Source organism: Acomys minous (genome assembly GCF_964271855.1).
Source record: "Acomys minous genome assembly, chromosome: 12".
Classification (NCBI taxonomy): Eukaryota; Metazoa; Chordata; class Mammalia; order Rodentia; family Muridae; genus Acomys; species Acomys minous.
The window spans coordinates 57928209-57948698 of NC_140493.1; the positions used below are offsets into that span (position 1 = coordinate 57928209).

General features: G+C 40.9%; 1 protein-coding gene across 45 annotated transcripts in view; it reads right to left on the reverse strand.

Moving 5' to 3' along the window:
- Positions 1 to 20490, reverse strand: part of RIMS2 (regulating synaptic membrane exocytosis 2) — a 458924-nt gene that overhangs the window by 71128 nt on the left and 367306 nt on the right. For 28 of the 45 annotated variants that reach the window (XM_084751276.1, XM_084751247.1, XM_084751282.1 and 25 more), the window contains one exon: positions 705 to 946. The exons of the other annotated variants lie outside the window; for them this stretch is intronic. In XM_084751276.1, coding sequence (XP_084607402.1) covers positions 705 to 946 — 242 coding nt within the window. The remainder of the gene's footprint in view (positions 1 to 704; positions 947 to 20490) is intronic. 45 annotated transcript variants of the gene reach the window in all.

Sequence of the window (20490 nt, forward strand, 5' to 3'; positions counted from 1 at the left end):
ACTAGGGTTTTAATGCTTAATTAGCAGCATCTATTTGAAAAAAAAAAAGACCTTGCTTTGACTCACGAATTTCTTAATTGCTAACAGCGGCTTTCAGAGTAGGAGTATTGTATATAGTTTATTTTTGCAGATGTAATTAGAAACCGAATTTTAAAGTAGCAAAGCCTTGAACATCTTCACCGTCAGCGGAAGAAAACATTCTGTCCCAGGAGCCCCAGCGGCTGAAGAATATTGGTGCTTGAAGTTTTAACTGACAGTACTGCTAAGTGTTGCTTACAAACTGAAAAGAAAGCTAGGTTGTCAGCAATAAACACAAAATCAGAGGTGTCATCTCCATTGCAAAAAGCTGGGAATGAAAATTAATGCGACCAGAGAGCTCCATGGTATGGAACCTAGGGGAAAGCAAAAGCCCCGGATGAAAGCAGCCTCACAGGCATCAGCAGCCAGCGGGCGGGCGGAGCTTCTCCCCTGAGGAGCAAAGACACACACTTTCAACAGTAGCCAGAGTTCCCTTTGAAACAGGCTGCTTGATGGCTGCAAAAGAAATTGTTGTTACTTTTCAAAAGGATGGACTAGTCTAAAACTTTCTTTTACTCCTGGACGATGTCACCATCCGTATATTACTGTATGAGACGACACGAAAAAAAATGTGTATTGTAATGACAACTTAAGTACGAAGTCAAGAGTAACATAAAAATTCCTACCGGTTTGGCTGAGTTGAGAAGCGCTGCGACTTTTCCGTGAGAGACCAACAATAGCTACCATTTTGGCCCCAATGCTAGAGCGTCGCTTCTTGCCAGAGGTACCCAGGGCGCCCACTGCAGTGTCCGACTGGCTGCCATCATTCTTCTCCAGGGAGCACATGTCTCCACTGATGCTGGTGCTTTTGGTCATGCTCTTCCCTGACACGCCCATCTGTCTGCTTTGCATTTTGGATGTAAAGACACTGTCAGCCGGTGGGTCATTAGAAATGAAGGCGAGAGTGGAAAAGGAAAAGACAGAAGAGGCATTTTAGATAAAATATCAGGAGTAAACCAATCAAATTTTATCATCTTTGGAATGTATTTTTAGGATTTTAATTTTTCAAAAAGCATAATCTAAAATATGTTCTATTTACTATCCAGACAACTGTAACACATAAGGCAACTATGCAAAAAGTCAGACTGGCGGGCTGTGGTGGTCCACGCCTTTAATCTCAGCACTTGGGAGGCAGAGGCAGGCCTGGTCTACGAAGCTAGTTCTAGGACAAGCCAGGATTGGTATGCAGAGAAACTCTGTCTCAAAAACACCATGTGTGCAGGTGCGCACGTGCGCGCGCACACACACACGTGCGCACACACACACACACACACACACACACACACACACACACACACACGTCAGACTCATAATTTTATTTCTACTCTTGAGGCACTGGTTCAAATGGTCACAGAGAAAAACAAAATGAAAACGCGGGGGCTTACTTAAGAGTGGGCCTTGTGGCAAGGCCACATGTGCTTTAAGAAGGCTTATTTAATAACTATGGGGCTAGATACTTTCATTAGCTTTAAGCTTTATAAAATTGTTTCACTTTACTTAATTTTGTTTGTTGGTTTAAGCTTTCAAGAGTAAAGACTTCCCTCATATTTTTAGACCAAGTCAGAAAGCACACTGAAACATGGGAGCAGACAGAAGACTCGCTGTAAGACTAATACCACGGGGTGGGGGGTGGGGTGACTGAAGACAGGACTCCTGACTTCCCCAGTTCCTGGGGAGTGGGAGGAGGTAGAGTGGGGGTGAAGCATCTGCAAACAGGCTCTCCAGAGGCTCTGGATAAACCTGGGCAGTGAGAAGGAAGCAGCCTGTGCTGCGGGATTGATGGGGACATTTACTTAGACACTGTCATTACGACTTGGTGTTAGAGACCATAGTTTATGCTTCACTTGGGTCCCAGTAATGGGTCTGTTCAGCACATGACAATAAAAATAAAAAGGAATAAAAAGTCAAAAATATCTGCACATTTTCTCCAAGTATGTAAAAGGAAAAAGGGCAGTGTGAAAATTTAAAACTACATTGAACTATTTTATTCCTCCTATTGAGTTCAATGAGAAATGAGGCAGAGAGAAAAATCAGTGTTTACATTTTATAATGCCCCACACTAACAATTTTAAAATATGTTTGATTTTTGTAATTCATTAATAAATACATTTTTTTTAAAAAAAAGAGTAAAACTGTGTGGGAGACAAATTGAATCCCGGCTGTCCTGCTACCTCTTGGACACACCAGAAAGAATACTTAGTTCTGCTCTGAGTCCTAGAGTTATCATTTACAAAACAAGAATATTTATCTTAGATAATTTGTAAAGGAAAAAGCTGAGAAATGGAAATTATAATACTAGGGAATATGGGGGGGGGGTAAAGCCCTCTGAAATGTGTTATCATCCACAATAGAAATGACATTTAGACCAGTGAGCTGAAGAGTACCAGGGGACCAAAATGTCTGACTGGTTTTCTTCCAGCACTACCATACTGTTGGAAAGTCCACAGTGCTGGTCAGGACACCAGGGGTTGATCTTTGGCTTTCGTGACTAACCATATAACCTTGGCAGAACCGTTTCCACTTTCCTTATTTAAAGAGTGAGAAAACACAAGAAAGGCTCTGGGACCAATGTCAGTGTCAGAGCAAGAACTAAAAGAAATTCTATTTTCCTCCTCATAGTTGTCCCCAGCACTGCCATTACTCAATAAAGTTCTAGGACACATTCTGGAGTGGAGTATCTGTACCTATGAAACACCTTTCTTTCCAGACAGCTCATGGATTCGGGGTAAAGACATGGGTTTTAACATATGAGTTTCGGGGCACGCTTCCATCAGAAAAGGAGTAATGTCAGGAAGGTGGAAGTTTTGTTGAGAGGAAGGCTTTGAAATGGAAGCATACGCCCCACAGCCACAGTAACACCACTTTCAGTTACACAGGACTATGCAGCGAGTATGCACGCCTTCTGGAGAACTACCTCATCTACTGTACGAAAAGCCAGTCAGACATACACAACGTTTCCTACTGCATCAAATGATTTTTCACCTTATTTTTCCTAGTTGGATACACAGATCATAATCGAAACTGAGAAAAATGAAAGCTGAAACTATTAAAGCAATTTGTAGATGAGAAGATAAGTTTGCGATGTCGCTATGGTTATATAGATGGGCACGCTCACGCTAACCTAACTTTGGACCCCTGCAGTGGGAGTGAACTGACAGTTTTCTGCTTCCCTCCCTGTGCTGTCCACAGGGCTGAGGGTATGGGCAGTTGCAGCCCACAGGCACATCTGGAGGAAGAGGAGGCTGAGGTTAGGATGCCTGGCCTTTCCTCTCTAGACGTCATCTAAAACTAAAGCAAACAAATGCTTCGGTTGGGAACTCTTATTTTATGAGCTCCTTGTAGGAAGGAAATGGTCACACGAGGTAGCTTTTTGGCACTGTCACTGTGGTTAGGAAAATGGACTCGTCAAAGTCGAAATTACATCAGAGGACAGTTGTTAAGGGTCTGACATGTGGTAAATTTCAACCCTGCTGCCCACGAGTCTGTGTCACTTTTATTTGTTTTCTAGTAGTTTGCCTGTTTGTGTGGTGTTTTTTCTGTTTGTTTCTTCAGTTTTGAGACAATGTCTTGACTATACAGCACTGGCTTGACCTGGCACTTAATATTTAAAGCAAGCTGGCCTTGAACCTGTAGGCACTCCTTCTGCCTCTACCTTCTGAGTGCTGGGATTACAAGTATATATGCACTGCAGCTGGCTTGGTGTTATATTTCTGAAGAGAAATTAGGCAACATGCAATAAAAATTTTTTAAAGAATACTATTTAGCCTATAAATTCTATTTTCAGGGTTTAAGGTTTCAGGTTTCAAGGTTAATCTCAGCAATGAGTATAGACTTAGCTGTAGTTATATTAACTAAATAATAAATAAAATTTGTAATAAAATAAATAACAATGTAAAATGACTTAATGGAAATAAAGAAATATAAAGGAACAAATCTATTAATGTCTAACTTAAATAGTTCACCAATAACAAGAACACTTTTGAAAGTGTGCATGTAAATAAATATTTATTAATATGAATATATTTTGATGGGAGATGGGAAGTAGATATCTGTAGCTTCTTTTTGTTGGCACACATATTGAATAACCCAGCTATAGGGGACACAAGCAAAGTCAAAGCCTGGAAGGCAGTGTCAGTTAGGGTTTTCTGGGGTAGGTTGGTCTGGGCATGTCTGTGGCAGACAGGCTTGGTTACAATAACTTCTGTGCAAGGACACTAAAAGTGGTGGCTTTGTCTGCCTCAGGCCCTGGGCTGTGTGAAAAGGGGAGTCTGCTCTGAGTACACACAGGACCTCACGCTGTCTGCTCTTAACTCTTGACCAGCTGCTGTGGTCCTCCACCTTGACTGCTTAACTCCGAGGGACTGTAACGCAGGATTGTGAGCTACAAGGAAGCCTTTCTCCCCTAAGATGCTTTTGTTGTTGTTGTTGCTGTTGCTGCTGGTTTTAAATCACAGCAACAGGAAACGAAAACTGGAGCAGCTATAGACAGTCTGGGAAGCCTGGATTCATGAGCTGATGAACCAATTAGGTCCATAATAAGAAATAAAATGAATATAAGGCCAAACAAAATTATTTGCACAGAATAATTTTTGTAGAAACCATAATATATCGCAAAATATTCATGCATATGAGAATATAGGAAATACATATGTATATAGATACCATTGTATTAAAAGTAACTTTAACATTTTCCGTAATATTTTTAAATGTCCATTTCTTCTTCTATTCTGGTTTTCCCAGAATAAACATAAAAAGAATCAGCAATGACAACAATAAGGTAAAAATAAACTAGAAGAGGCATAAGAAGCAGAGAGCTGTAACAGTACATGTTCTTTGCAAAAGCGGAGGCATTGACCCTTTGTTCAGTCCATGAACTGAAGACTATGGCTTTCTAGCTCTTCCTGCTGGACTGGGAAGCTGTGAGGTGATTGACTGGGGGATGCTCAGTTCCAGACAGGGCTTCCAAATTTCTAAACATTACTTTATTTGTATTTTCTAAGCTTCAGCTTTAGAAAATACCTCTACATATTTTTAAAGTAAGGCATATAAAATTATCAATGAAAATGACTGATTTTTTACAACAAAATTACAGTTAAGATGCATCACAAAATAAAGTTAAAAGCCAAATCTAGTATCATCGGAGGAAAGCAATAAGTCTTTCCCACAAAGTGTTTGATAAAGATTTATGAGTACATTAAATGAAATATATTAGTTGATAGGTTTGAAAGAACACAGCTAAGTGGCCTATCCTCAAAAATCATGATTTGTTACGAGCAGGGATGTGCAACAGCACTGTAAATAAAATGTTTTCACACATAAACATTTTATCATGTGGAAATCTGGGAAGTGAGAGGAACTTACAAAAGACTTTAGCGAGTGGTGTATTTTACAGACGGTCCAGCAGCACAATACAGTGGAGTGTAGAAAGCACAGCAGGGAAAGATACACAACGGAAGGAAATGGAAGGGAGATTGGCTAAACTCCCAAGCATTATTACTTCAAAAGGCACATCTTGTCATTGCACAGTTTTGTTTCTATATGTCAAGTGCAAAGAGATCATCTTTTAATACTCTAACTCTTTTGTATGTAGATGTACGTGTGGCTTATTCGTATATGAGGGTATACATGCCCATGCATCCGTGTAGCAAGGCCAGGGGTCAACGTCAGTCAGGTGATGCACGTCTTCCTCTGTTGTGCTCTCTCTCATTTTGCAGGCAGGTCTTACCGACCATGGACCTCACTCATTCAGTCTGGCTAGCTGGGCAAGCTTCTGGGACCATCCTGTCTCTGCCTGTCAAGCTCTAAGACGACTGGTGTGCCCAGCTGTGCCCAGCTGTGCCCAGCATCCATCTCGGGTCCTCGGGCTTGCACAGCGAGCATCTTACCCGCCGAGCCAGGATTGCAGTCCCTGTAATTCATTTCCAACTGCCGTCTTGGCAGTCACTGGGAAGACATTTCACTTTTAAAGTGTCATACCTTGCACATAAAAAAAATAAGAACAAAATATCTGAAAGTTCCCTTATTTAAAGAATTCCACTGTTGTTTCACTTACTGCTTAATAGGATTTACTTCACTTTGGCTCAAATGGCCATCTAAGTAAGCACAGTAGTAACTGTTTATTGAGCAATGTTTAAGCATACTAATCATCAGCAATATGGGGATGTGAATGATGGTGTCATTTGCTGGGGGTATAAGAATGCTGGCAGAGCCTAAAACAGAAATCCACTCTGATGTCAAGAAAGCCTGATAAAGTAAATTACTGAAAAAAATCTCTGAAGCATACAGAAAAACAGAATTTCTCATAGTAATTCTTTGATGTTAGTTAGGACAGAAGCTTAAAGTTTAAGACTTAATACTATTGGACTGATCATCCCTTTAAAATATATTTTTGTAGCTGCTGTGCAGCTGGCTTTGTCTTCAGAATGGGGAGTATAGCAGAGTATGCCCTTGCTTTTCTTAACCTTCTATTTATGATTCCATGGGGCAAAATAATCACAAATGGTCGAATCAAATCATAGTGCGTGATGATGAAAACTACAGATAAAAGAGACAACGATGAACTAGAAAGTTTAGGTGAAATGTTAGGGTCATTTGGGGAGAGTTCTCCAAAGAGGAGGTAATTGAGCTGAACCTCAAATGATGACGCCAAGCCGCGCACAGTAACACTGATGTAGACATAGCAGAGATCAAGCAGGCCCTGTATCTTGAGGCAGGACCAAGCACGGGTGTTAGATACAGCGACACAGACTGAAATCCCAAGATAAAGCCTGCGTGCACTAGATCAAAACCACAGCTTCAAATGCTTCTTCTTATGAAATGAGCTATTCAGATGTTACCCCAGATCTAAGCCCCGAGACCACGAGAACACAGATTGCACAGGCTGGTTGTATCAGAAGATTTGGGGATCTGGTGCCAGTATTTTATCTCTGAAGACACGCTCCATCAAAGGCTACTTTTATCTGAGACACACTATCAGATGTTTCTGGAGAGACAACGGATACTCTCTTTAAAAAGAGATCGTTGTAAAGGCTAAAGCATTAAAGGAATTAGGAATACTGCTTGGCTACTCAAACATTTACAATCATTTAAAATGAAGCCTGTCTCTATATTAATCTCTTAAAATTTTAATTTATAAATATTTCCTTAAATTATTAGAAAAATATATCCTTTCTCTACCATGTTGAAAGAGTTATTTAATGAAAAAAAAAAAAGAACTTGTGGGTCATATTAACTAATACACATTCTCTAAGCAGGCTAACAAGATGAGACTTGATAGCTTATGACCATATAGTGCGGGAGGAGGTCCACCTCGGTCTTAGACCTAGGGGAGGGGAACAGGGTGAAAGTGGGAGAGAGGGAGGAACGGGAGGATACAAGTGATGGGATAATAACTGAGTTGTGGTCTGAATAAATTAATAAAATTAAAATTTATATAAAAACTTTACACATTCTCATGGCTCTCTCCCTCCTTCTTCCTTTCCTTACTACTTTTTGAACTGTAGTCAGACTACATTTCCCAGCTCACCTGAAGCTATAAAATGAGATAATCTCCTGGTCGCAGACTCCTGAGTTGTCAGTCCACAGCTCCCAACAGTGCTCATATTTTCCAACTATTTATTTTGGCCATTTTCACGTGATAATTTTCAGTATCTTCTATTATACTGGCTACATCCCAGACCCCATCTATGTTCTTTCATTAGATAAATAGATAGATGATAGATAGATAGGTAGATAGATAGACAGACAGACAGACAGATAGATAGATAGGTAGGTAGGTAGATAAGGAGGACAGCAAGGACAGACCCAGGCTGGGGAGGTCGTTCAGGAGGTGCGCAGCATCTGTACTCCAGGACTGGGATTGGTAGTTTCCTCAACTCACCAGCCAGCTGCCCTCGCTGAGCCGATGAGTAAGAAACCCTGTCTCAAAAAATAAGGCGAAGGAAAAAAAAAGGCGAAGAGCAGTGGAGAGAAGCACTTGACTTTGATCTGTGGTCCACACACATATGTGTACACACGTGTATATATAATTCACAGGAGCATGAGCATACATATAAAACACATATATACCACACTCCCACAAAACTACATTTAAAGTCTTCATATTTTAATGAGAAGTGTCGTTATATTCATTCATCATTAATTTATGAACAAAGTTATGTAAGAGTTAGAATTTTACAATGTTATTATTGCAACATATCTTATAAGCACTGCATATTTTTATATCAGCTAATACTTTGTTATTCTGACAGACATGACCTAACTTGCCCTGTTCTCCCTTGAGGGTATCTACTGGCCATCAAATGTTTCTTGGCTCAGCTAGTTTCAACTATAGTAACACCCTGGTTTAGCTAGTATCCCCAGTGCACCTCCTGGGTGTCAGGTCCCAAGGGAATGAGTGGGCTGCACTGGTGCGTGAGCTCACACTCCTGCACAAGGGCTGAAGCTGAAGGAGGCAGAAAATGTTATGGTTTGTCTCCTCAGGACGAGTGTTTCCTCTGGGACTATTCAAAGCAAATGTTTATTTCTAACAAGTTCTACAGAAGAACATGTTTCTCTAGGAGTGTAGACTCCACTTGGCTGCTGGTAGTTGCAGCTCTGCAGTGAAAAAAAAAAGGGGGGGGGGACCAAAGAGTCATTCTGTAGAGCATGTAGCAAGTGACTGAAACACCTGGAGCTGCCAGAGGAAAGAGACACAAGACTCTAGGAGATTTTCCTGTGAGGAGAGTTGAAAATAAGAGATCACGAAAGCTTTTATGAGCATGTGTCTTGAATCACGGAAGAGAGTATTGTTATAATACAATGCGAGAGAGCATGGCACAGTTTAAAGAAGAGTAGTGGCCTCATTGCACAGTGTCACAGGTAAGTTCTCAACTTATAAAAGCTTTATGTCTGCTTTTACAGAAGAGGAGATGAAGTCCCCAGAGGGCAAAGCCTTTACTCAAGGAGTGCGGGCTGAGGAAATGATCACCACCGGGACTGATGGCGTCCCTTGACTGCCAGGTTCTGGGCTATCTGTACTCTCGGGCCAAACGCTTAGGGCAAAAAGATGCTCTAGGCTAAAAAGATGAGTCCAGGCACACTTGAACAGGAAGGGACAGAAGAAGACAGGAGGATAGCTGAAGCAGGCCAGCTTATAGTGCAGGGAGGGGCACACACAAACATTTAGGAAGACAGCCCAGTGGCTGTGCAAGGGCAGGAAGCAGAGGAGTGACTGAGGGACTCAGAGACTTGAAAAACAGAATAGAGGTAAATTCCACAGAGGACAAAAGAAGAGTATTGTTCATGAAAGGTGGAAGAGCCCAAACCTGCAAAGCCGTCATCTGGAACAAATACTTAAAAAGGGACACTAAGTCGGTAGTTTTGAGGATACACTGACTTTGAGCGAAAAAACGTATCCAGCTAGAGAGACATCAGTTTCCAAGGAACTAAGCAAAAGTGAAGATAAGGGAAGTTATGAATGTAGAGAATTCTAGAAGACTAAGTGCTAAAGAGAATGAGCTAGTAACCTCACAGCGATATCAAAAAGACAGTTACTAAAATAAGGATTCCTGGTGTTTATAAACTTTCAGTCAAAGTTGAAGGACTTTAAGCAAATTAAAAACAGAGTTAAAACATATTATAGAAAGTTACAAGATGGAAAAACATGTCATTCAGAATTCAAGCAAGTAAAAAAAACATTTAATAAAAAATTGTAAAAAAAATAAATAAAAAGGAAAAATCATTAAAAAGGAATTCAAGGAAAAGTCTAGGAACTAAGATAACATTTTTTAAATGTTTCTTTTTTTTTTTTTAAATTAATTTACTTTACATCCTGGTCATTTATAACGAAATTGAACACATGCAATATTCACGTTAGTAAAATACTTCTCTACGCCCCTCCCTTTTTTCTTCTGAGTCCCACCCTCCTTCCCCATCTCCCTCCCCCTATTCCTCAGAAAAGGGAAACCTCCCTCTTACCCACCCCAGCTCATTAAATTGCATCAGGACTGAATTCATCCTCTTCCTCTGTGGCCTGGCAAGGCAGTTCCATCAAGGGGAAGTAAGAAAGAAGCTGGCAGCAGAGTCCATGTCACAGACAGCCCCTGCTCCCCTTACTAGAGGATACACGTGAAACCTGAGCTGCCCATCATCGGCTACATCTGTGTAAGGGACCTAGGCCCAGTCCATGCATGGTCCTTGGTTGGTGCTTCAGGCTCCATAGGCCCTTCTGGGCCCTGGTTAGTTGGCTGTGTTGGTCTTCTTGTGGAGCTCTTGTCACCTCCTAATAGCAGGGGCCATGGAGACTGAAGAAGATACCATCTAACTAGACAAGACTCCTAGTGGACAGAGGAAAACACCAACTGACCCACAAAAATTTTGATCCAAGACATGCAGGCATAAAGATAGAACAGACACAGCCGAGACTGAAGGACTGTCCAACCAGTGCCAGGCCCAACCCAAGACCCGATCCACGCGAGAGAGCCACCCCACGGGAGAGAGCCACCCCCGACACTAGCAAGGATACTCTGTTACACTTGCAGAGAGGAGCCTAGCACCGTTTTCCTCTGAGAGGCTCCACCCAGCAGTGGTTTGAAACAGATGCTGGGACTCACTGCCAAATGTTGGGACTCTAGTGGGAAAGCAGGGGGAAGGACAAAAGGACCTAGAGGTGACAAGGTAATATTCTTACTTTCAATGATTTTCTTTTTAGATCAGGGGAAAAAATGTGAAAATTAAGTTTCGAAGATTTTCCAATATCTGTTTTGTTATTAAGTAACTCTTCAGCAAGGAAAGGCATTCTAAAAAGATGTATTTTCTAATGTGCATGGCTGTCTTGAGAACATGTATAGCTGTTTACCACATGCAGACCTGGTGGAAGACAGGAGTTAGCTGCCATGTAGGTATAACACTGAATCCCAGTCCTCTGAAAGAACAGCAAGTGCTTTTAATTTCTGAGTCATTTTTCCAGCCTCAGGAAACACTTTCCTGAACATTTTGTTGTGCTGATATTTTTCTGTTTATCTTCTTTAGGCCACACATTATTAGTCAACTTAAAATGGGTTTGCTGTCAACTTAACTCAACTCTTTATCAGTACTTAGTTCTGAAGAATACATAGTTCATTTACTTTTTAAAATACTCATTTATTTTTGTACTAGGATTAATCCTTATTATTCCTTATATCTTGCCTCAGGCCAACAGAACTAATTAAGGCTAACAATTTCTACATATAAACGTCATGGGCAGTGACAGGTTTCTCTCCAACTCATTTTTGTTTGAGTTTTTGTCTGGCTTTACCACAAATATATGTAACATTTAAAATAGCATAGACCATCTATGACAATCTATTAGAACACATATTCATTTGTCTCTAGCTTTAATGATCAACCTCAATTTCACCATTCTTACTACCAAAGGCCAACTGAATGCTAAGATTTTGTAAGAAGAAAATGTGCTGCACTTTATGACATAGGGACACTAAATAAAAAATCACATTTGGGAAATTTCCCAAGCCTGGCACAGTGGTGCACACATGTAATCCCAGCACTCAGGGAGGCAGAGGCAGGTGGTTCTCTGTGAGTTCAAGGATAGCCTGGTGTACAAAGTGAGCCTAGGATAGTCAAGGCTACACACAGAACCCCTGCCTCAAAAAACCAAAACCAAAACCAAAACAAAGCCCAATTACTTGCTTTATTTATATGAATATTTCGCCTGAATGTGTGCATGTGTACCATGTGTCTGCCTGAGGTCAGAGGAAGGCATCAGATCCTAGAGTTATCAATGGTTTAGAGATGCCACAAGGGTGCAGGGAACCAAACCCAGGTCTTCTGCATGATCAGCAAGTATTTTTAGCTGCTGAGCCATCTCTTCAGTCCCATAAGGAAAAAAGAATCACATTTTGCCTCTAAAAGTCATGCTGGGGAAAGACCTCAGTTCTGTACACATGAGGACCTAAGTTTGGGTCCCAGCATCCATTTGAACAGCCAGGCTTGGCTGAGCATGCTTGTACCTCCGCACCGCAGGGCAGAGACCAGCAAGCAGTGCTAGTCCTGAGGGTGCCTCTATGAGAGACGCTACCTCAGGGCAGTGATGCAGCTGGTGCTGCAGCAGACGGTACTTGATGCCCTGCTCTGACCACGCCCCCCAACATACACAAGGACACAAGCATCTTTAGACTCATGTACAAGCACTCTCTACACTCCACACTCAAAAAGTAATAAATAAAAAAATAAAAGCAATCCTGAAGCTAACCTTAACATGAAATTATTCTGTGGATATAAATTTACCCATACGAAACTACAAACTGTTGTGTTTGAAAAGTAGAAGATCTTTCAATAAGCACACACTGAGAGGATGAGAAATATCTCAGGCTAAACGTGTAAAATAGGTTAGAGACGGACTTTGAAAAGACAAGATTATCATAGTTTACCTTTAAAACTTTGCTATAAATAAAATTAAAATAAAAATTAGGCATTAAAAACTTTCAGAGAGTAAGACCATGCTTTAAAGAGTTACACACTTTGTCTGAAATCTGGATATTATCACATACATATGAAAATCCATCTTTCAAACTAGCTTGGAGAAGTCTGCTAGGCTTTCTGGAGGCCAATAAGAAAAACAGAATTAAACTCCTTGACGCTCACGTCACATTTTTAAGAAGAAATATTTCCGACTAGCAGTTATTAATTTATTTTTGCAAAATGGCTTCTGTGGAAGTTGTCATACATTTGCCTGATGACAGCTGGACAGAGAGAAGTGGGTTCTTGCCCTCAACATGTCTGCACATTTACTGCACAGGCCAGGCAAACTGATTTGTAGCTCACCACATGTAGTGCCTGCCGCTCACTCAGAGGCCTGGGATCAGTAGCTCTCTTTGGCATCTACCAGAGGAGCCTTGCTGAGCTTTTCAGCATTGCTCTAGAAAACTCTCTTGTCAGAACAGAATGGACTGCTGTCTGTCCTTTTTGGTGTGTGCCTATGGGATTCAGAAAGGCTAGCAGAGCGGCCTGGACTGTGCTCTCTGAGGCAGTATTGCTCTCAGTTCTTTTTTGTGCTTAGAAAGAAAAGTGGGCTTAAGGTAAGAAAAGGATCAACAGCAAGAAAAACCCCAAACAGGAAGGGTATGCCAGAAATGATACACCCAGACACTAAACCACGCAGCTTCAAGTGTTGACTTAAAAGTGTTCACCAGTTCCACTTTTGTGGATACTGAAGTTATTTCTAAATGATGTGTACACAAGCACACATACGTGCTTCTATGTGACTCTGTATTATGACAAGGATCATCACAGTTCAAGCCTTGGAGAAAATAAGAGTGGATATGAGGGAAAGCTCACAGGGAGCTTTCGTGTTACCATATGGAATCTAAGCAAAAGTCGCTCAGAAGCGAAGGCGGGCACACCCCATAGAAGATGAAATAACTCTTCATAACAGCTGAGAAACCTTGATCATTGCTACAATGATACCTTCCATGCCTCCTAGGACCATGCTAATAACTTTACTTTGAATCAATTTACATATTAAAATTCCCACTATTATTTATGTATTGACCACTAGAGAAAACAACATTCATTTAAAACATGCTAATAAAGAACTGATTTAGAATATTTGCTTAGCTAATACTTGTGCATCTAGACAACGTTTGGGTCGTAAGTTTGTTTTCTGTGTCAATCAGTCATCACGATGAAGGTATGTTAGACGTTTAACCCTTTTCCCTCCTTCTACATGTTTTCATTTCCGTGTGTGAAGATCAGAAGACAACTTGGGACAAGTTGCAGGAGTCAGCTGTTTATCTTCTGGCATGCCTCCCAGGGATGGACTCAGGTCCTCAGGCCTGGCAGTAGGCGCACTTCCTGTTAAATTCACCTATAGGTGGAGCCAACCTGCTGGCCCTTGCTCTACATTTTAGATCCCAAGCGAATCAGCCTTGCAAAGGTTGTGCATTGCTGCTCTGCAATGGTGTCTCACTGGGCAGAATGCTGGCCTTTCAGGGTTAGAAACTCCAATGGACTGGAGTTGACCTACGGGAGTCAGGTGAGCTACGCTTTAGTCTAGTGCATGGTGTTTAGAGTTTTAAAAAAATGTAATAGTAAGGGGGAATGACTAAAAGAATAACACAACAAAACTATGTAGGAAACAAAGTAGGAATGTGGCCATAAATTTGGAGCTTAGTATATTTCCTCTACGAAGAATTTCTATCATAAATGTGAGGCATTAAGTATTTTAATCTGTGACTTCATCGAGCAAATGAATAAATAAAATGTATCCCTTAAGAATGTCAAAGAGCAGCACTTCTATGCAAGCCATTTATCTTTTATTTTTTATTTATTTTTTTGGCAAGCCATTTATTATATAACAGAGTATAAGCCACATGAAGCAAGAAGTGAGCCACTCCCGTTCAAAAGCCTGGGTCTCAGATCATGCCCGCCACTGTCTTTCTTAAATACACCACTCTCCCCAATACTACATTACTTAAGAATTCCTCATATGCTCCTTTCACATGGAAGAAATAATGAGTCAAGTGGGGTAGTATTGCCTACAGCCAAGTGTTACTTATGATTAGGTACACAGGTCGCCCGACATGAGAGATATGAGGCAGGCAATGGCAATGTCTCTACTGCAACTGAATATACACGGCAGGTGTGTCCAGCAAAGGCTGCATCTCGTAAAGAATGTCACCGTCTAGTTCAGTGGTTCTCAACCCATGGCTTGTGAACTCCCTCGGGAACGCATTATCGGGTAGTGTGCAATCAGGTGTTTACATTACGATTCACAGCAGTTAGCAAAACTACAGTTATGAATAGCAGTGAACTCATTTTACGTTTGGGGGTCACCACAACACGAGGAGCTGTATTAAAGAGCCACAGCTTCAGGAACACTGAGAACAACTGATCTAATGGAGGCTAACAGAACTCACTTACGACACACGCTCTGGCAACAGCTGTGCTGCTCATGTATCTCTGCCTTTTTAAGGCTGTGTGTGAGTCAGTGGTCAACCCATGTGAAGAGGGGCCAGCAACAGCCAACACTTACACAGAGGTTAGCTGTAGGACTTCCCATCTCCTTTCCTCCTGGCTTACGTAACTAGTTATCTCTACTTTCCAACGTCCCGGACATCCTCGTTCCTTTACTTTCCCTCCCGATCTCTCGCTCCCTCATGTTCATTTAAGCTGCGCCATCTCAGGTGGCACGCAGAGTCACCTCTACCATTCTTCTGTGACTATCTTCCACTTCTCTATATTGCTCTGTGTACGGTGTCCAAACGGATAACTTCCGGATAATTCCAACGGGGCTCCTCCCTGCATTGGTTTAAAAACTCCAGCAGGGCATGGTGGTTCTAGTGTAACATTGTCATATATTTAAAAAGCCAGTTCACACCCACTTTGTCCACTCATCAGCCTACACAGCTTCATCCCATTCAGCCTCCCAGCTATTGCTTCGCTCTTGGCAAATGCCAAGAAATCTTACATTTTCCAAAAGAAATGGAAAGTATTAAAAAATTTTGACCCAATAAGATGTGTAAACAATTAGCGAATTCTTTGTATAATATTTACACAATAGTTTGTACAAATAATTAGTGAAAACATGTATGCTTTAGTTAGCAGTTGTTACATGAATTCCAGAACTGTGTAGTCAGTGGCCTACTTGTAAGGGCTCACATGTCACAAACTTCACGTGCTACTAAGCAGTTAACCTTTCCTCTCAAGCCTTCCCCCTTCAATGCGCTCTATTTCAGGAAAGCATATAAATATTCTACTAGATGTTGAATATACACTTTTAAGAGGATCCCCAAATTTATTTTCTACCTGACTCCAAGCTAAAGTATCACTAAGTTTACGGTTCACACTTAGAATAGGTTCCCTAGACCTCTACTTTCCTCCCCCTGACATTTGCTCAGCTATGTTCATAACAGCTTTATTCATAATAGCCAGAATCTGGAAACAACCTAGATGTCCCTCAACTGAAGAATGGACAAAGAAACTGTGGTACAATTACACTATGGAATACTACTCTGCTGTTAAAAATAAGGAGACCTTGAAATTTTCAGGCAAATAGATGGAATTAAAAAAACATCATCCAACCAAGAAGAGACTTGATACCCTATGAACATATACAGGGGGAGGTAATCCCCCTCAGGAACAGTCATAGGGGAGGGGAATAAGGGGAAAATGGGAGGGAGGGAAGAATGGGAGGATACAAGGGATGGGATAACCATTGAGATGTAACAAGAATAAATTAATAAAGGAGAAAAAAATGAAAAACAACAACAACAACAACAACAAAAAACATCATCCTGAGTGAGGCAACCCAGGCCCCCAGAAAGACACTCATGGTATATGTTCATTCATAATTGGATATTAGCCCAAAAGATATCCTCTGAGAAACTCCACCCAGTGGGGGACCAGAACAAATGCTGGGACTCACAGCAGAGCTCCGGGCTGAGTGCTGAGAGTTGCATGGAAGATTAGTGGGATGGAAGGACCTGGAGAGGTTAGGAGCTCCACAGGGAGACCATCAGGCTGGCTGATCTGGATACAGGGGGCCCACACACACTGATGCACACATCAAGGACAATAGATGTCACGAACCTAGACCCCTGATGGACAGCTTGTCCTCCAAGGCTGTAGGGGAATGGGGACTGCCTCCGACATGAACTCTGGTGCCTGTAATTTGATCACTGCCCCTTGGAGGGAGGCCCTGTGGACACACAGAAGAAGAGGATGCCGGCTATCCTCATGAGACCTGATAGGCTGTGGTCAGATGGTGGGGGAGAAGCTGCCCTCACACACGTCAGAGGTTTAGGGGAAGGGAATAGGGCAGAAGAGGAAGGAAGGGTGGGAACAGGAAGATAGGAGCCAGGAGATAAAAATGTGAATAAATTATGATAAATTAAAAAAATTAACTATAATATTTAAATTTAGATGAATTTGTTATTAAAACAATATACACGCCTATGACTGTTCAAAATGATTAGTTGCAGGTAAGTACCAGGCTCTGCCCTTTCCTCCTCTAACCTACTCATTTATTCTAATTCTATAATCAAAGTAAAATTGAAAATGCCAATAACATGTCATTGGCTTTTTGACAAAACCTGACAAAACCTCAACATAAATATTCCCTTTGGTTTAAAGGCTAATTGAGTGAAGTTTGTGTCAAGGGATGAAGATGCATGTGAGTGGGAAGGGTCCTGTCCAAGCCCTGCTCTTTTCTTCACCATGGGAATAAAAAAAATGGGTTAGACACATGCCCCAAGAAGCCCCGAGTCGTCAGACCCTGCCTCAGTCAAACTGAGTTGTTTTCTATACTGTACATATGTTTTTCTTCCTTCTCATTCTCTTTACTCAAATAATACTTTCCTTTTCATCAGTTTGAAAGACGGTCCTTTAGATTTTAGTGTAATATATTCCATGCCCCCTTCAGCTTCCATCTAACCTGTTCTTATGACAGAAAATCCCAGTGATTTTATTTTACCTACATGTTTGTCTGTTAAGTGATTAGTTGATTATTCCATATTTGCTTTAAAATTATTAACATGTGCATTCTGTACACTTTCTCTTATTCTACTTCTGATGTATAATATTTAACTGTCCAAGTCAGAATCCACAAAGTCTACATATCTCTTCTTTCCACCCATACTCTTGTCATCTGACCAACTAGGAATTGCAATTGGTTTAAACTATGTATAACTGTGGCTGTAGCCTTTGCTCCCTACAGCCACTATAAAAATATTAATAATAATATGATATTATTATTATTGTTAGTATTATTGTTATCCACAACTTCCTCTAACAGTCCATGTTGGATTCTAGGAATATACTTCATCTATTTACTCACAATGTCACTGAGTACAATTATACTATTAGCCCAATTTAACAGAGAGAAATTTGAGTTTTTGTGCTTCTGGTACAGTGACTTTTACAGATAAATAATCCACCCTGAAAATTTTCTAGTAGACCCTCCCTCTACAGAATCAGACAGAAAGTCTGTTACATGGCCTACAAAAAGCAGTGCTCCGGTCCATGTCTAGCATAGTGGCTAGCTCATCTCATTCTTCCTCCCTTACAACTACATCTCTGATACACATGACGACACTCTGAAATACCTATCACATCACACCACATGTAAACCAGACAGCCTAATAAGATACACAGCCATTGGTTGCTGGCAGAACCTCAGTCTGCACCAGGCAAAGCAGCCCTGGTGAAGCAATGCCTGGGAACCACCGTGGGCTCGAGTCATCACCTTCTGCTTTTACAAGATCTGCAGCCTATGAAAGAAAGATGTGCTTAGGGAACGTGACGCTGCTCGGCACAGGCCACAGGAAAGCGCCATTGTATGGCTTCTCTCTCCTGATAACTGCTGAGGAGATGAAAGACAGAAATAAGCACGTAAGCAGATTCTTGTCAAAGAGAGGGATATGGGGAGAATCACCTAAATACATTGTACTTAGGTATGAAATAAAAGAAATAAAAGAAACAGAGAAACAGATGTCCACTCATGTCATGAATGTGCTTTATGTTTTCAGGGTCTTACAAACCACTTTGATCTCACTACTACAACAAGACAAGCGCTTCTAACATTGTCAAACATGCACTGAATGTTTGCCCCTTGTTAAAGATTCTTCTCCTGCCTTTTTGAACAATTCACACACTCACTTGATTACTGGATTAACAAATAGAGAAAACAACTAAAATCCAACTTTCAAAACAATCCTTAGACGCAATCTCACTGGATACTCAAGAGATTAAGCAGGATGATGATAAGATGTTTTTCATATTTGTGGTTAATTTTATCTATGGTATACTATTATCCCATAATGTAAAGCCACAATGCAGTTGAAAAGCTGATAATTTTGGATGGAAAATAATAACTAAGCTGCTTAAATATTGCGTGAGCCTGAATAAAATTTTATATTATTCTTTATATAAAAGAAGACATAATTTGAGATCATTGTGCTAGGATTGTAATATAAAAATTTTATGAAAATTAAGAATGATAATAAAAGGAAAATGTGCTTAATTTATAATATATATAATATATAACACACTTAAATGCACAATATAAACAATTGTTTATTTTACTTGGCAGTGGGTTAAAATATAACATGGCTCAATTTGGGGGCAGTAATTTTTGACAAATTCTTCCTTTCAAGTTTTCACATTTTAAAAAATTGTAAAATATGCTATAAATACAAAAGAATCCACAACATACTAAAATCATAATTTAAAAATGAACTACTACAAGCTAAGAAAGTGGCCTTTTAAAGGTCATAGCCAAGTAGGAATGGCTTAGTTGTGAAAAGCTTGTAATAATCATAAATATCAATGTAAGGTTCATAATGTAGAGAATAAACTGGTCAAGACTGGACGGTCAGCTCTCCACAGTGCTACACACACTGACGGTCAGCTCTCCACAGTGCTACACACACTGGACGGTCAGCTCTCCACAGCGCTACACACACTGACGGTCAGCTCTCCACAGCACTACACACACTGACGGTCAGCTCTCCACAGCGCTACACACACTGACGGTCAGCTCTCCACAGCGCTACACACACTGACGGTCAGCTCTCCACAGCGCTACACACACTGACAGTCAGCTCTCCATTGTATTATATAGGGCTCTTGCTTTTCACAGCCAGAGAAATTTGTTTTGATAAATTTCTCCCAGTGTTTTGCTTACACACTTGATTTGAGAGTAATATTACAGAACTCCTACCTAATTTGAGTACTAAATAACTTCTAAAAGGCCTTTCAATTATGATTTTTGGTTTCTGCATATAATTAAATATGAAATAATGTACTGAGAATTTAAAGCCTACAAGTAGAACATTATGATAGGCAGATTTGGGCTCAGGGGTCCCGCTCAAACTAAGGCACCAGCCAAGGACAACACAGGCGGTAAACCTTAAACCCCTACCCAGATCTAGCCAATGGACAGAACACTCTACACAGTAGAGTGGAGAGTGGGATATGACTTTCTCACATACTCTGGTGCCTCACCTTTGACCATGTCCCCTGGAGGGGGAGACCTGGTGGCACTCAGAGGAAGGACAGCAGGTTACCAAGAAGAGACTTGATACCCTATGAGCATATACAGGGGGAGGTAATCCCCCTCAGGAACAGTCATAGGGGAGGGGAGTAAGGGGGAAATGGGAGGGAGGGAAGAATGGGAGGATACAAGGGATGGGATAACCATTGAGATGTAACAAGAATAAATTAATAAAGAAGAAAAAAATTTTAAAAAAAGAGAGAATTTAAGTATGATTCATAGTTACAAGTTGTTCACAATCAATAATCATGGAGGGGGAAGGGAGGATAGGCGAGTTAGACGGTTTAGCAGGTAAAGGTGTCTTCCCCGGCTGCCAAGCCTGGTGACCTGAGTTTGATTCATGAGTCACACGGGGTGGAAAGACAGAAATAACTCCTTCAAGT